The sequence below is a fragment of the Falco peregrinus genome, chromosome 4 (assembly GCF_023634155.1).
Source record: "Falco peregrinus isolate bFalPer1 chromosome 4, bFalPer1.pri, whole genome shotgun sequence".
NCBI lineage: Eukaryota > Metazoa > Chordata > Aves > Falconiformes > Falconidae > Falco > Falco peregrinus.
In genome coordinates, this window is record NC_073724.1 from 102,368,015 (window position 1) to 102,384,206 (window position 16,192).

At 36.1% G+C, this 16,192-nt stretch overlaps 1 protein-coding gene across 7 annotated transcripts in view; it reads right to left on the reverse strand.

Annotated features, from left to right (window-relative positions):
- The window catches only part of IFT88 (intraflagellar transport 88), a 57,052-nt gene that overhangs the window by 32,068 nt on the left and 8,792 nt on the right, over positions 1-16,192 (reverse strand). For all 7 annotated transcript variants that reach the window (XM_055803200.1, XM_055803202.1, XM_055803203.1 and 4 more), the window contains 11 exons: positions 14,742-14,795; positions 13,144-13,207; positions 12,998-13,067; positions 11,621-11,711; positions 8,207-8,311; positions 6,923-7,029; positions 6,162-6,272; positions 5,834-6,065; positions 4,226-4,296; positions 3,668-3,754; positions 934-1,033 (listed from right to left, as the gene is read on the reverse strand). In XM_055803200.1, coding sequence (XP_055659175.1) covers positions 934-1,033; positions 3,668-3,754; positions 4,226-4,296; positions 5,834-6,065; positions 6,162-6,272; positions 6,923-7,029; positions 8,207-8,311; positions 11,621-11,711; positions 12,998-13,067; positions 13,144-13,207; positions 14,742-14,795 — 1,092 coding nt within the window. The remainder of the gene's footprint in view (positions 1-933; positions 1,034-3,667; positions 3,755-4,225; positions 4,297-5,833; positions 6,066-6,161; positions 6,273-6,922; positions 7,030-8,206; positions 8,312-11,620; positions 11,712-12,997; positions 13,068-13,143; positions 13,208-14,741; positions 14,796-16,192) is intronic.

Below are 16,192 nucleotides of genomic sequence, written 5' to 3' on the forward strand. Positions count from 1 at the left end.
AATTCATTGGCAGAAATTTGTTTAACTAGTGACTGGACAGCCAGCTGCAGAAAGAGGCTTTATCCACATAAACATGAATAAATAATTTCAGCATAACCAAAAGTGACTTCACATGTATATTAAAAATTATAAACAATGAAAAGAGAACATGTAATAAAACACATGATAAAATCTGTAAAATCACAAATATTTTGGTAGACCTATCTTCTAAATTCCTACCAAGTAATGAATTTTGAGCAATGAGCTATATTTACTTGGAAGTACCAACACTGTATCTGTTCTATGACCTTTTTTTCTAATACACACTGTGTCTTTAACTGCTATTATATATTTTCAGTAATGCTGATTCATCCTAGCCCTCTGTGCCCTCCAAGGGAGCAATCTTTTGTAAGAGATGCAGAACTGTCCAAACTCCTGAGCAGATGTTTAATTTAAGTCCAAGGTCAGATTATAGTACTTTAGGGAATGCTGTAGTACATAGGGAACAGTGAGAATAACATAACATTAACAATAGTAACACATATGAAATGAATCTGCATACATTTTGGTACTATAGTCAACCTAACCAAGAGAAAGATTCAGCTCATACTAATGAAAACACCTCCATTGATTAGCAACATGCTTTCCAGGCTCTATTGACTGTACTGACTACAGTTCCACTAATTTAATGACAGCTTGGACACCCAGTGAAGATGATTAAATTTAGTGTCTTACATTTTGACGTGAACTGCATTCACTGTAACTTCTGTGGCAGAAATTTCATTTAGATAAAACTCACCTCTTGCAGCATTTTTATAAATTTGACTAAGCAGCATCAAGGTAATTATTACGTTTGCATAAATCTTTCGCTTGCTGAAAAATATGCTGTGACTAAGACAGACTTCTCTGCCAAAATACAGTATTAAAAAGTAGTAATGTGAAATGTTACTATACCTGGTTAAAATCCTGCTGCCTCAAGTAGGTAGTGGCTTTATTTATTTCCAAGTCATTGGCTAACTCTACATAGTGGGAAGCTTTTACTACTTCAACACACCTGCAACAGAAAGCAAGCCATAATGATAAACAAAATGCATCTGTGCAAATGCCAATAAATTACATATTTTTGCAGCCAATTTGCTTTCTGAAACAAGTTGTTCTTAGCTATTCCTTCTTCACAGAAGCAAAGAGCACTTTGATTAAAAAAAAATTGAAAAAATATTTTATTCTGGTAACCTACCTTAATAGTATGCCTGCTCTCATTTTTTTTTTTTTTTTTTTTAGTCTGCTGCATACATATTATTTCCCATCACTGGGTGATACTTGAAGTCAGATACTGACTAAGATGATTTTTCAAACAGTTTTCTTTGGATATGTTCTATCAGGTGATTTTTCAAACCTCATCTCCTGTTGCATATACTACCAAACCCATAAAATAGCTTAATGAACAAAGCCAGAGACTGCAGATTGTGTCCCTGAGCTACATAATAATAAAGTTGTCATAATAAACCTCTTTCTGGTCATCACCAAGTTACTTTTGGCTTAGGGTCTTCTGCAAAATGGGGGCAGAACAGAACGCAGCAGACAGTTACGATGTTCACTCACAGACACCATCTTCCAGGGTTTGATGTGCTGTACTTTAAAATTTCCTAATCATTTGAAACAAAACCCTTCTTTATTGTATGCATATACTGTTCTCTCAAACTATTTGGAATTAAGCACACCTAACTGAGCAACTTTGTGGGATGCTTCTTTAATCCCTTCCATATTTTTTTTTTTTTGAGTGGTGGAAAGCCTTTTTCTTTTCTTCTAATAGTTGGCTAATTTGCCAACAATTGTTTGTTAAATTAAACAGTCTGCTGCTACAATTGGGTTGGCACATGGACAGTGTCTATACAAAGCATACAAATGCCTTTTGATGTTGGAGGAAAAAATATATTGAAAAAAATAGCAATTTCTGCAAAGACATCTGTAATGAAAGTCAAAAAACATTTATCAGCTGTTACTGTTGAAGTCTTAACCATAAAACGCAGTGAGCTCTAACTATCCAACTGTTCCTTCTGGAATATGACAAAGCAGTCCCAAGATTATGTCACATTTTAAGTAAGATGTTATGAAATCCTAAGACTGTTTGTCCCCATTTTATTTCTGTAAATAAAATTAATCTGATGAAAAGCACATTTAATACTCAGAGGACTCATAACAAAGTGTAATATTTGGAAAACCAAGCTCAGACTGCTGGTTAAACTTCTTCACTGGGCTTGAATACCTCAGCCTAGAAGAATAAATTGTCCTGATATATACAAAACAATCTCATATATCTCACCAGAAGTTGTTTAATTAGCCAGAACAGATATGAGAGTTTTACTTCATGACAAGTATTTTGTGGATAGCACTAAGGAATCTGAGTATCTGACAACCTTTTCCAGTTTTCTTGAACAAAAAACAAGATACAGAGCAAACAAATTTGACTTACTCATGCTAACAAGTTGCAAAGCAGCAAGCTAAATTTCACAAGACATGCTGTTTAAGTTCTGGTAAGTCAGAATGACCAAAGTAGGAAGATTATAAGATTATAATGATTATGAAACCATCAAACACCACCTTGTGGACTCCAGCAGACTAAACACGTCTGTGTGAGAGATTATTTCATGTTAGTATAAACAGTTTTATTAGTAAATCATAATTATAGGACCTGCAAAATTTGAAAATAATCCTAACTAGCCAAAAAAAAACAGGTAAAGGAAAGTTCTCTTTTCCCATCAAACTTCCTTCACTTCCCAAACACTGAACATATCTGTTTGTAATGTTGTGACTGCAGATATACAACATTCATTTGTATACATGTTATTTTCCAATAATGTTATTAAAAATACTAAAAGTATCAAAGTAAGTCCTTACAACAGAAAACTAAAATCTAGTATAACTATTCAAGATGTATTTTTAACCAATAATTTTTTTATACTGTTCTTATAAGAAGTGTGTCTATTTCATTTTGCTTTAAAGAGCATTCTGCTCTAGAAAGCACCACAAAAAGCAAAAGCTAAGCTGTAAATGGAAAAATAGAAGTGGATATGAAAGTCAAAACAGTAAATTGTATCAGCAGCCTATCATTGTATACACTTGTATAAGTCTAAGAAACAGTAGATTAAGTTTACATTTATAAACACTAAGTTTATAAATGAAATAGAAATAAACCTTCCTAGTAATGTTTAGATTCCAGTGTTTTATAGAATGTCTCTATGAAGTAATAAAACTTCTTAGGCACCCCAAGTCTTTATTATGCTATCTTCAAAATTACAGTAAAGAGCAGCGATCATTGCTTTCTGTATAGCATTTGTCTATTGAGTCTTCTAAAAGTTCTTCAATTTTCAAACTGATTTTTCATATTCATTTGAACTTTAAGCCCTTTTTGTGCTAATACAGAGCAGTTCAAAATATGTAATTGACAGTTGAGTTTCAATGATAAATGAATTATTTTTTTTTTAACACAGAATACACTCCAATGCTTTGTTTTATTCTTCTCCACAGCATTATGGAGGCAAACTGAAAACAGTCTGGATGCTATGTATGAGATGTGCAGCAAACTATGTTTCCCAGGCTGTTTATTGTTTGTGAATCTGGTTTTGTAACCAGCATCAGAGATTACCATATAGTTTATAGACAAAAAGAACCCCTGCTTGACTCTTACCAGTCATAGCCCACTGCAAAAGATGTCTCAATTGCTGGTGCGATCAGTTTAGCAGCAGTCATGATGTATTCCTCCGCCATGGATTTCCTAAGGAAAAAAACCCAACACAAAAATGTGTCGCCATTTCAAAAACGCGTAGAAAAAAACCCCAAATCTTGTTCTTGCTTCTTCGTGCAAGGATAGCCCTGCCCTTCCTCAGGACAATCTTAGAAGTCAATCTACCCAGTCCCCTGCTACCGCTACTGCCCTGTATCCTGATAAAGCTCTCAGGTTTTTTCTGTTTTCCTTTCACTGTACACTGTGGTTGTATTTTTTAAAAAAACCCCACATGCTGCAAGTTTTAAGCAGTGTAGCCTATAGCATTTGGGGTAGGTATTCTTCTTTAGTGCAGTACACTAAACTGAGTGATCCAACCAGTTCTTCCAAGCATGTTCTTCCCCAAGAATTATGGGGACACTTTTATAACAAGAGCTGTGGACACATGAGAAGACTGGTAATACTTTCAGGAGCTAAAAATCGATGGCACCACAGTCAAGAAAGAACAGGCTCCATCATTACCTCTCACGTTCTATTTGTCTTAAGCTGTCATTTTTAATGGCTTCCATCAGTAGATTTGTATGTGGATCATCCTGGAAGGGGACAAAACAACTGCAAATTATACCAGAATACGTGCATTTTAATTGTTTTATAGCCAATATTACTGTAATCATAAATAGATGCAAATTACATAGTCTATAATGTCATTTATTTACTTTTCACATTTCAAAAAGGTCGTTTCAGTTTAAAGTAGTTTTCTAATCACAAAATCCGAAATTTGGTATTTACAACTACTTTAATCCTGTTGTTCTGCTCATGTATGTGGTCATAGCTCACATTAGGGTTGTTAATAGGTGTAATGTCATTTGTATCAGACTGGAAAGGCTACAAATCACAGTGAGAATACTCACATGCCTAAAGATAAGAGCATGCTTAAGCATTTGCTGAACTGTAGTGGTATTCAGCAGATGAGGTGCTACCTACTCATTACAGTAACTCACAATCATCTTGTGGTTTCTATCACACATATCTGCATCAGTTCTTTTAGAACTAACAGAGATGTTGGACCCCTTCCTCATTTCTTTAAAACAGGTCATAGATTTAGACAAAATAAAGACCAGAAGAAAACTTTATGATCTTTTCTGACTGCTTCATCACAAAATACAGAGCTTGCAATGTCTGTCAGAACTATAGCTTGCCTATCCTTAGAAAGAACTTCTATAGTCTAAAGCTTTTCTTCCAGTCAATCTTACATAGTCTTCAATTAATTCAAGTGTTTAATGACCCTTAGTTACACAATTTCTAACATGAGAAATCATATACAATTATATATAAAATACATATAAGAATTTATATACATATTTATCAATATAAATAAATTTACTTCATATATTAAATTTTATTTGCTTATGCTAGAACAATAGGAAGCAACAGCTACTCTTCAGTTTCAAACAGTTTGAAGATTGTATCTCTGATCTTTAGAATTTAAAATGGAAGCTTTGTATCACTGAAAAAAAGATCGCTAGGAGAATATAAAGGCCTTGCCTTGATCTTTCTATAGAGGATCTTTCTAAGGGGACCTTTAACCTATCGAGTACTTTTTCCTGTCTTTAACATCATGAGCTGCTGCCTTCATGGTACAAAGGCAGGCCAGTTTCCAACAAAGTTTAACACTAAAATAAGCATCTGTAAACTTTACTACAATTTTCTTCTATAAAAGAAAACGACAGTGTTACAAGTTTTATTAGCACTCATTTGAGATAATGTGCATTAAGTCACTCATTGCTCTGTTCCCTTTTTAGCTTATAAACATTAAAATTTTTTATAAACAAAGGAGGTAAAGCAGTAAGTCTGCTATGTAAGTCAACATAGATAAATTTCAACAAAATAGTTATGAAGATAATAATGTAGTATGGATTTTCTGTACATCATATCTTTTCAGGAAGAAAGGTTTTGAATGTTCTCAACATTACTTTACACTTCTGAGCAGTGCTGGTAAAAAAAAAAAGTTATTTTAGATACACAAACACACATCAATTTACATATTCAGAACAGTCCAAGCATTCAGTGTCTCTTCCCCTTTCTCCTGATTTACCATATGAAGATACAGTTTATTTTGTTCAAACTTACATTTGGTGAAATGTATTTATCATCATAGTCCACTTCCAAGGGAACCGCAATCAGTTTTTGGAAAGCTTTTTTCATTTGCTCACCGTTTCCAACAGCAAAATAACACAGGATCAAGTTGAAGCCTGCCTTCAGGTTTGGGGACATACTCATTATATGTTCAAATGAAGAAATGGCATCAAAATATTGGCCAGTTTTAATAAATGCAACTCCAATATTTTGCATTATTTTAATCCTAAGTAAAGAAATGAGTATTAGGTGGTATTTTTAACTGTCAAACCATATATCCAAATGTTGTATTTCAGAACAATGCCTATTAGTAGAAACTCACCTCATCTCTTTGTGGACACTAGGAATTTGGTCTAGAGCCATACGGTAGAATTTTATAGCTTTGGAATAGTTCCGTTGTTTTAAATATATATTTCCCATATTCACTTTCAGTCTACCTATCAAAAGAAGTCAATGACTTACAGACTTTTAAAACACAAAGCATTTTAAATTGTTTCAGAGTGACAGAGTAGAACAGCTACTTAATAAATTTGCCTTCATTATAGGGTGCCAGTGTCCTTTTAAAGAAGCACTGCACAGAACAGCTTTCTATGAATTTTCACCCAGAAGGAGGTCAAGTAGTAATAAACCCTAGGAAAGAAGTATCATGTAAGATGTATTCTGATTTTGATTGTGAATTGAGGGATGAGGTAGAGATTATCTAAGTGCTCTCCAGGAAGACAGCTGCAATAAGCATCTCTGAGAAAAGTGCACTGTAGGAGTGCACAACGCTAGAAGTGGTTTTCAAAAGAGGAAAGCTGAGTCAAAAGAGAACAAAAAAATAGTATTAAAGCAGACGACACAGTGTGTGTGGCATGAGAGAATTATATATTTGGCTTTTTGATTAGCTTAGCCTATGGAAAGAAAAGACTTAATGAGCTGGAGAGCCAAACCACAGTAAGTTATACCAACTCAGCGTTCGTTTCTGTCAAATGCTCTGTCTGTCAAACACAAGGGGTGAGATCTCTGCAAGTCAACACCACACAGGTGAAGTCCTCATTTTGAATGCCTGACAACCAATTTTATTCTACTTTGGGATGTTACCTACCTCCATTGCTGAACATCTTATTCTTCACTATAACTTGGTAAGTATTCAGTGCTTCAGCATACATTTCATTAGCAGCATACTGACTGGCCAGATTGAAAAGAACCTACAGAAAAATGGAATTACAGGTACAAGATAAAATGCTGCTCTCTCAACAGCAATAAACTTGAATTCATAAGAGATAATTTCAAATTAATTTTACCTTGGAACTTTTGCTCTTACCAGTTTTAAGCTTCCCATCTTTAATGCTCCTTTGTTCTTGTACATTGACATAAAGAAAACAACTTTCAAATCTACTTACTCTATGTAATTCTTTCATTTTTGTACTTACGTAGCATGACTTCTACTGGTAGTTAAGTGGACCTTAGACCTAAGTAAACACAATGTTATAATGCGAGGCTATTATGAAACATTCGTACAAGGTAATTCTCAGAAACTGCGTGTAATTTATGACTCCCAACATGCGGAAAACGGTTTTACTACCTGTGGTCACTCAGTTTATGAAAAGAGAATTTTTCCAAGCTGCAGTTTCAAAACCCAAGTTCTGCTGGTGTCAGGTAAAACACCTCTGCATTTCTTCCCCCGCTTTACTCTCATCTTGACCATAAAATAAATTACTAGGTCTGCCTAATTCAACGTATGCATTGTAAATAATTTCCTCTACAGCACTACCTGGAGTATAACTTTAAATTCCCCCTAAGTATTTTTACGTATAGACATTTTTTAAAGTAGTCTACTATTACTTTGAAAACCAGAATGTAAATCTAGATACCTGCTTTAAGATTCAGGATTTAGAAATATTAATATGTCCTATTTAATGTAATACATTCTCTGTCACTTTATGGTTCAAGTTAAAAGCAATATCTGATCTCTCCTGTTTACTTCTCTTGGCATGTTACATGTTCTGACTATTTATTTTTGAACTAGAGGGTTTACTTATGTTTTGCATGTGAGTAGATAGCTGGAATAAACGTTCATGGGCATCCTTCTTCACTTAATGCTGATATGTGGTTTCTCTGGTACTTGAAATTGCAAAGGAAAACTCAATGATATAAAGCGATCTTTGCAAGTGTTAAGTTTTTAAATTCAAGTAATGCACTTTATCTTCATAAACTTCCCCTGCCCCCAAGTGTAGCCCATATCTGGTCTGGTACACTGCTAGGAGAACTACAACACACATATACACACACACACACACACACTGAGTCAGTAAACACCGAAATGTCTCTTTAGGAGGATTTTTACCAACACCTTTTACTCATTGAAGATTTCTAAGCACTTACTGAGTAAGTGAGGTCTAAGTTGATGTTTTCTGGAGTAGCCATTTGTTCACGTTGTCTCACCAATACTCTTTCCTTTCTTCCAGCCTCTTTTGCTTTTTCCAGAGCCTTAAATAAAATACTAGAATTTAGCAGTGCCTCGAATCTTATTAACAGACGATAACACAAACGCATTTAAAACAAGCATGAAAAGAATATACTCATGCCCATTTTCTTTAGATGCACAGACTGTACCCAATGCCTGAAAAGTAGCAATATAACCACAGAAAGCTGTTAATTAGCAATAAGCAGACATAGTTGCCTACTTAGCTGTATAATTTTAAGGTAGTATAGTCACACTCATATATACACCAAAACCACTAGATTATGGTGACCCTAGGATATTATTCTACTTGTACTAATCATAGAAAGTGCACATGAATGCTAAAAAAAAACCTCAAAAAAAACAAAAGGAGAGTGTTTAGGCTTGGCATGTTTCCTTAGTTGCACAATCCCAGTGCAGGAAGGTGTTGGAAAGAAGAAAGTGAAGACACAAAAGTATGCTGTACATAAACCCTGACTAATTCTGGATGCTGAGAAAGTGAAGGCAGGAAATAAACATGCACGTCACACAAAGGTACACTGTATATATATATCTTGCATAATTCTGGATGCTGGTAAATTGCTTCACTATCTGTCCACAAATGGTATTTCACAAATACATTCACAATTTTAATAACTCCAAAATTATTGTTTTATCCAATTATAATCTTCTGCAGATCAGTGTCATGACCCTTTGTACAAGCAATGCTACAGGTCTACGAGTCCCACTAGCAGTTCTGTATGCCTCTGCAAGGGCGCAATGATTTTAAAGAAGTAATAGCTAGCAGTTAAGATAGCCATTTCTCAGCTAGTGGTGAATGATGTACTTCAAGATATAGCTTGATTCTTAGTCCTTATGATAGAAGGCAAATCCAACTTGGCTGTTTTATAGATGTTGGCAACTTTGATGACTCCTGCAGGAAAATGGATATTCTGCTGGACTGTCAGAAACTAATACAAACATCCTAGAGGACCCTCAGAATGGTTGGGTATAGTCTACATAAGAAACAACCCTTTGACACTGAGAAGCAAAGAACATTCTTGACCATATATGCAAGAGGCTCAAGAAAAATGAACAAAACAGGTTAGCTCATCTCCTAGTGAAGACGAAATTCAGATATGATACGAGAAATAAATTAGGATAGGTCTGTAAGGATACTTATCCTAAATGAACATAACTAGATAGACTGCTTTCATACTCTCTGAACAGAAGCCATCAGCAGCAGGAAAAAAGTTTTATTACGAAAGTACAACATAAGAAAATCTTTGACAGTTTGAAGGGTGGACCCATCCAGTCTAAACACCAGATTTAAGTTCCACTTTGGGACCCAGAGTTTCACTATTAGAAACCTGGTTAACTCCCAAAGGAAGTAAACTCCTTACACTGTGGGCTGCAAGGTGAAGATATCCTAAGTGAAATCCTTCTCTTCAAAGGAGCTACAGGCTATTAGCTCACAACAGATAATCCAAAAATTATTGGAAAGGACTATGAGATAGACCAGGATTCCAGACAGTTGTTCTAGTAGGCACAAGCATAAAGGCAGTCCTCACACAGTACAGTGTCATCCTGATACTGGAACTGTCTAGGCTGATCTATCATAATCAAGATGATCAATGTTCAGTCTTGTCTTAATTTGATCAGGATCACTGGAATTGCTGCAAAACTGAAGAAAGGTATATACCAGATCTTTTGGTCAGAGAAACAAGTATGCATGCAGAGCACTGGAACAGGCTGGTTTTTGGTGTCTTCCTCAAAAGCAACAGATACAATGCTTCTTCGTAGTAGGCAAAAAGATACGGGATGTTACCCATCCTGAAAGACAGTCCTCAAGACAGCTTCCAGTCATAGCCTAATAGGGTGAACATCTTATCCTGTATTTGAAAAATACTCACACTACACCAGACAAAATCGTTGACAAGAAAAGTACATTCTTGCTGTACTAGTTCCAAAGGTAAATTGCTATCTTAAAGAAAGGAGAAAACCTCAAATCAGGTATGCTTCTTAATGGAACACTGGATATTTCTCTACAAAGGGCAGATTCTGCCACCATAACATACCTCACCTACAGTAGGCCTGAAACATGCAAATAAAGGATTACTAATTAAGAAATCTGCCAAATACACACAATTATATTCACAAATACAGACATTGTGTACAATGGACAAATGATGTAATTTTCCTGATTCATAGCAAAGCTCTATTACAGACCATATCTAATCTTTGCAATGAATTTTGGAGCTCACGCTCCAAAACATGAGAATTTGATCAAACCAAAGGCCATCTAGCCTAGGATCCGTATCGGACATTAGGAAAGATGCTTTACCCATTCTTGTACTCCAATACCTCCTCAGAATACACTCCTAGACTAAAAATTTCACAGCTCAAATGACTGTGCAAGAACCATCACCTCTCATAGCTTAGTTAATTTTTTCCCCTTATGGATCAGACGCCATCAACTTGAGAGGGAAATGGATTAGCAGAGAGGAAGTCTACATCACTAAGAAGCCAATGTATATCTTTAATTCTAGCAGTTGAGCCTGCTCTGCCTCCAGTAGTTTAGGAGCTGGAGCTGGCCAGTCCAAAGCACACGGAATAAAAACAAACCTTGCCCTAAGAAGGAAGCATTACGAGGTTATTTTGACATACTGCAACCCAAGACTAACGTGCTTTACTGACACTGCCTTACGAAGGGTACTAGTGTTGGCACTTTAGGGTTAGCTTAGCTTGGAAAGTCCCTTTGTCTGAAGGACTGAAAGAAGATGAAATAGTTCATCTTGATGCTGACCCCTTACAGTGGAACAAAAGCAATATAGTGTCTAACATCAAACAGCCCCTGACATGGAAGGGTACTGTGGAGGTGGCTTAAATGATATTGACTGTGAGTCCTGGATGAAAATTACATTATGTCAATGTCAATGAAACAATGTCACTCAGCCAAGATCCTTAAACATCTGAGGATCAAACGCTGTAGAGATACAAAATATAAGCCTGATATTGAAGAAGGGTCACCGACTCCCATAGAGTCCATAGGTTAGACTGGGCAGATCTGTGCCAGTATGACTAACTGATGAAACCCATTTGAAGAGGTCAATGGAGATACGGGGAAGGGAGGTTTTGTAACACTGAAATCTTTAACAAATACATACACAAGAAATACACAAGCTCCTACTTTTTGTTTGCAATACAAGGTACCACTGGATTAAGAGAGTCATAAAAAAAGATAGAATTAAGATGATTTTAATAATCTGAAATGTCTGTATCCAAGTCAGTTTGAAATATCTATCTATACAAATCATTCTTCACCGAGAAAGTGAAGTGAAATCCAGAAAAATTACCAATTTCAAGTCTCCACAGCTGTTAGCAATGCAGCTTTCTTCAACCAGTTCATTCACTTTTTTTTCCAACTGCCTAATCTTCTCTTCTGAACTAAAATAAAAATAACAATAAAAGGATTAACACTAATAATGCAACTTGCAAATGCTAAGCTAAGCTTTTACACAGGATTCCTCAGTAAAACAACAGAGATGTATCACATGTCACCACTAACTGGTTTTCCCATCAAAGAAAACAGTGTGAAACTATGCCCAGAGAACATCCTCCAAAGAGAGCACATTCACACTTTTAATCTGAGAACAGAGACCTACCAAAACATAAATCCTTCTCCAAGAACAAGACAGACAAGCCAAATTTCACAGACCCAATTTGTTCAGGAGAAGTAACGACAAACGAACAGATGGGCTGGTAAACCTTTCAAATCAAACACCTAGTGAAATGAAATATTGTATTAAAAGCAATTAATGGAGCTTTTATTTGCATACATATACTTTATAAAGTACAGCTTACAAAAGCAGATTTTAATAAAATACCATTCATCTAGATTTTTTTTCCTCAGTTAAATAACCAAACATTTCAGTAGGATTCCCTTTTCTTATATGTAGAGGAATGAAGCTGGGTTAATTATCATTGATAATCTACAGCTGTGAGCTGGCTTCAGGGGCAGGGGGTTGGCCGATGTAGATAAGGTGCAGCTGTGGCTGGTTCTGTTAAGTGGTTGGGCAGCCAAGGAAGAAGCAGAGAGAGAGAACGTACACCCGGGGTGAGGAGAGACTAGGAGAAGGCAGCAGAGGGACTGGCATGAAGAGTATGTTGGTATGAGATGGCAGAAGATCTTGTTGCAGCCAGCTAGTTTGGAGAGTGCTGCGACACATATATAGCTATATTTGAGGAATACAGCTTTTGTATCGAAAAGCTCAATGACTTTTTCTGAGCGAACTCACATTCACACCAACCTGTAAATTTTACCTCAAATGCTAAGGTCAGAGTGAACAGAGAGAAACAGCAAGCAAATACCCCCCAAGTTCTTCCCAGGCAGCTGCAAGAATCATGGCATTCCTTGCCTGTCACACACTCTTCCGTAATCCTCCACAATTCTATATAAGTATCACAGCATTTGTGTGGCAACAACTACATCCAGGCTGCTGAGCTACAGTCAGAACCAGAAATCACTGAAATCAGAAGTTCCTGAAAGTCAGTGCAACTACTCTGGCAGGTCAGCTAACCACATGCATAAATGTTTGTGGCATTAGTCCACAAAGTGAAGAGTTTGGCCCTTTGAGATTTTAAAAACATCTAGGCAGTTAAAACTCTACCCATGTTCTTTTTTATTTTTAACGTTAATTTTTTGAAATAATTTAATGCAAAACCGAACAAACCTGTCAAAATTTTTCGTTTCCAGAGGTGGAGCAGGACCTCTTGCTTGGCCAAGAGGATCAAATGAAGAACCTGCAAAATTAACAGAGTACTGAAAATTGTAAAATAACGCCTCTCTCCAGCAGCTGGCAATTTCTACAAACTGTACCTCTCATAGCTGCCTTAGTGTAACCTGCGGCATGCACTGCTGTCATTGGTCGAGCAATGCCATCCTTAAATAAAAAGAAAGACATACTAAAATCATTTTCCTAAAAAAACTGATTGTGGACAGCACAGACATCAGTTACATATTACAAAACCTTTAAATACAAAAATCAGTTGTTACCACTTCATTAAACTGAGTATTTTTTTAAAAATTTGTATTTCTCAACTATTATAGATCGTAACTGTCTGTCTACAAAATAGGGGAGCAAACACTGTTGGGAAACTGTAACTGACACAAAGAAACACCTACTACTTTGTGTAAATTTTATACATATTCAGAATACTTAATTTCAAAATCAAATTATTTTTAGGAAATTCTTAAGAATTGTTGGTCTTGAGATCTGTAGCGTACTCTAGCTTACTGTCACACTGTTTTAGAACTCAGTTGCTTTTTTTAATTTTTATTGACAATAAAAAGAATCCTATGAGATTATGGATCAGAATGTTTTACTTAATCCAAACCAAGAGAGGCACAAACTACAATTTTTTTATTTATTTGTAACTTCTTATCAGACAATGCCTCCCAACACAAGAATGTCTGACCCCACCTCATGCCAGTTTATTAAACTTTCTTGTCAGGACACTGAGTGCACTAACCAACCTTAACAGCCCTGACCAGACTCACCTGGGGCTTCCAGCCACACACCATACCCACACGTCCAGGAGCTTTATCTAAGCTCAACTATGATCCCTCGGTTTCTGCCTGAGCTTTGTTGGAAGACTACTGATTTCTACATCAGCCAAAGCTATGCCAGGCCACAGAGTCCCTGGATCCAGATTTCAAACTGAGGGCTGACCTCCTGGATTGATCTGAGCCTTACCTTGTCACTATGGGCCTGGCCAGCAATCACTGGTTCTAACCCTGGCCCATGCACTGACTTTTTGGCTTGACCTTGGACCTGCCTCATCACCATGATATTGCCTTACGTTCTGAACTTCTGGTTGGACATGGCCAGTATTTCTGGGTGGATCCTATTTGCCTTGCTCAGGTATTGTGGGACTGGGTCCTGGCTGGTGAGGCCCCGGCACTGCTGGCTATGCAATTTCCCCCTAGGCTCCTGGGTCTCCTGTTAGGGACTAGCCCTAGTCTTGATGCTCCCTGATAATTCCCGTTTCCCACCTGGGCTGAGACAAAAGAATATAGTCACTATAGATATATTTAATGTTAAGTCAATATGCTTAATGGTTGTGGAAGGAAAGTAATTGGTAAATTGCTGCAGATTCTTATTAAGAGTACGTAAGAAAAAACACGAAAACCAGAATCTACTTCTCTTCCCTATTTTAATGAAAAACTATTGATTGCATGCCAGTAAGTGTTAAAGAGCACTACGCTGGTATTGCTTCCAACCTTGTGCTCAAATAAAATACTCATCACAACCCTCATGCCTTCTGACAGTAGTATTTTCAAAAAAGGACAAATTAAAACACTGTAATATTTGTATTATTTCAATAAACTTCTAAATACTTGTATCAAACATAAACACTTATCAGAAATTTTCATTGTTCCAAATCAATACAACACATAAATATTCAAAGTTTTACCTGTATAGCTCCTGTCATTGGTCTTCCCATAGATGAAGTTAAAGTTGTCTTTGACTACAAAAATAAGTAAATGTTTGAAAGTAGCATTCACAGAGTATTAAAAGCCTGTAAAAGGCTACGTGCAGTCTTCCCAACACCGAGTTTTAAAAGTCTATCTAACTCTCACGTAAGTTCATAGCAAAGTTCCCTTTTATGTTATTCATATGCAATATACTACCAGGGCCTGGCAGACTTAAAGATGTTGGACACTTCAGTTAGCACAAATTCACAATATGGTTTTTTTATGTGTTTGGATATTTGTCAGACCTTCCAAAAAAAATTACACAGAAATTTGAGGCAGCAGTACTTTCCATTATTAAATTATTGAAACTACTATATTTAAATTGAACAAATAATTTACACAAAATACTTCAGGAAGATTGAGTACAGCTGATAAGAGATTAATACGGCGATAGATTAAGTCATACTTCCATGCACATTTATTTTACAATAAATACAATTTAACTTCAAAGTGCCAATGGGTCTTTTCTATTAGCTGACATGTCATATACCGTCCTTCTGTAGTAGTTAAAAATGTAAAGAAATAAACGTTAAATATTTAGTGGTAAGTGCTAAAGGTTGCTACAGATATATCATACAGACAAAAATAAGGGGTTTCAGGCCATGAAAAAGCATTCTCCTAATTCCAAGTCAGAGGCCTATGTTTTACTATTTTACCCACTACCCATCCCATCATGATTTTCATTTTTTCTGCTAAGGCTGAATCTACATTAACAAGAACTGTAGTGTAGGAGAAGCAAATCTCCAAAGTGAAACAGGTAGTGCTGGTGTGGAGTGGACAATACTGTGGATGTTTCCAGCTCTACTATTGCAGATAAACATCTCAGCCTTTATTATCCTTAGGAAGTGCTTTTTTATGCACTCCTTTAACAAGATAGCTTTTCCTGTTAGAGTGTAGTCCTACACTAAACATCTGCAAATACAACTGCTAAAAAGCACTCAAAAGGAATATATGCAGAGCAGGTGACAGAAGGTTCAGAGTAAAAGGTTGTATTTGGATGACATAATAGAATGTAGGTGTTCTTTAGATGAAACTGTCACCCAGCTAACTTGTACGAGAGATCTAAAGCAACGTGACATCTCTTCTTTATTTGTCATAAAACTTTCAGGAACTTTATATCTAAGAGCACTGTCTTTTCAAATTTGACAGATACAGGCCAACAGGTTAAAAATGTATTGGGATGAGGGGATAGTGGATACATCACTAGTGCGTAACTTCAGTTTCCACAACAAACCAGGTTAATGTATTAGTGATTTAAGAGTTACAGTAGGTTAAGTATACCAAAGAATATAACCAACTTTATTTTGAAAGGTGATTTCAAAGCCTGTATTTTTAAGACTTTCACCTCAACTTCCAGAAAACCTTCCCAAGCCCAAATAACAATCCACAC